The sequence below is a fragment of the Buceros rhinoceros genome, unplaced genomic scaffold, assembly GCF_000710305.1.
Source record: "Buceros rhinoceros silvestris isolate BGI_N320 unplaced genomic scaffold, ASM71030v1 scaffold8136, whole genome shotgun sequence".
NCBI lineage: Eukaryota > Metazoa > Chordata > Aves > Bucerotiformes > Bucerotidae > Buceros > Buceros rhinoceros.
In genome coordinates, this window is record NW_010418089.1 from 14,400 (window position 1) to 15,357 (window position 958).

At 55.4% G+C, this 958-nt stretch overlaps 1 protein-coding gene across 1 annotated transcript in view; it reads left to right on the forward strand.

Moving 5' to 3' along the window:
- The first annotated feature begins 499 nt into the window (after positions 1-499).
- Positions 500-958, forward strand: part of LOC104495437 (polycomb protein SCMH1-like) — a 13,536-nt gene continuing 13,077 nt past the window's right edge. The window contains exon 1 of the mRNA XM_010138405.1: positions 500-524. Within this exon, the coding sequence (XP_010136707.1) occupies positions 500-524 (25 nt within the window). The remainder of the gene's footprint in view (positions 525-958) is intronic.

The following is a 958-nucleotide window of genomic DNA, read 5'->3' on the forward strand; positions in this document are numbered from 1 at the left end:
CCTTATTACCCAGAACTGCTGCGAGCAATTGGAATTGCAAGTGGCGAGCTGGGGATTGCAGAGCTGCTTTGCCAGAGTTAATGTTGTGTTTCCATGTGTTTTCTTTCATAAATTTCAACTCTGCCTCCCTTTGTTAGCGAGCAGGAACAGCTCCCGCTCCCGTGCACACGCCGGGGTAGAGTGAGCACCAAGACTGACGTATGCTCCTCTCATTTATTTATGCCGCTCCTGCTGCCATAAATTTGGACTTGTCCACGTCTTGGAGAAAGGCTCGTCGTTTCAGGGGGGTTGAAGTGAATTGTCTGTGTTCAGGAGATGTTCTGTGCAACCCAGGGTGAAAGAGCATCTATTTCCTCCCCGCTGTGTGATTAGTTAATGTGGCAGATGACTCCGTGCTCCAGACTGGGGAGTTTTCTCACGTTTCTTTCTTTTGTCCTAGACAGCAGCAGTTATCTAAGAGCAAGCCAGTCCCAGGACAAGGACAGCAGCAGGTGATAGAATGCGGAAGCCAGGCCCTCAAAAAGGTGAGCGGTGACACTTGGCGTAGCCAAAGGCCTGGTAGGAGCTGGGGTGGCCAGAAGGACCGACTTCATTGGGAGACTGGTGATGGGGTGAGAGTGTGGGGGATGTGTGGCTGCGAGCTCAAAATGGAGCCACTTATTTCTCCGTCAGTGTGTGGAGAATGCTTCACCCATCCCCCTGAGATGGGCAGAGGAAGGGACCCATGCCAGGAGCACCCCTGCAGCTCGTGGGGCAGTGCCAGGGGCAAGGGTGCTCGGCCGAGCCCGCGGCATGCACCATCTGCCAGCACTCCCAGCATGAGGCAAACTGCTGCGCCGCTGGCACGAGCCTCCCCTTCTAATGAGGCGTGAAAGCTGAGACCAGCCTACCTCGTGGTGAGGAAATCTGTCACGGCCGCTTGCCTCTCGCCAACCCGGCCTCGTCCCATTACACGCTG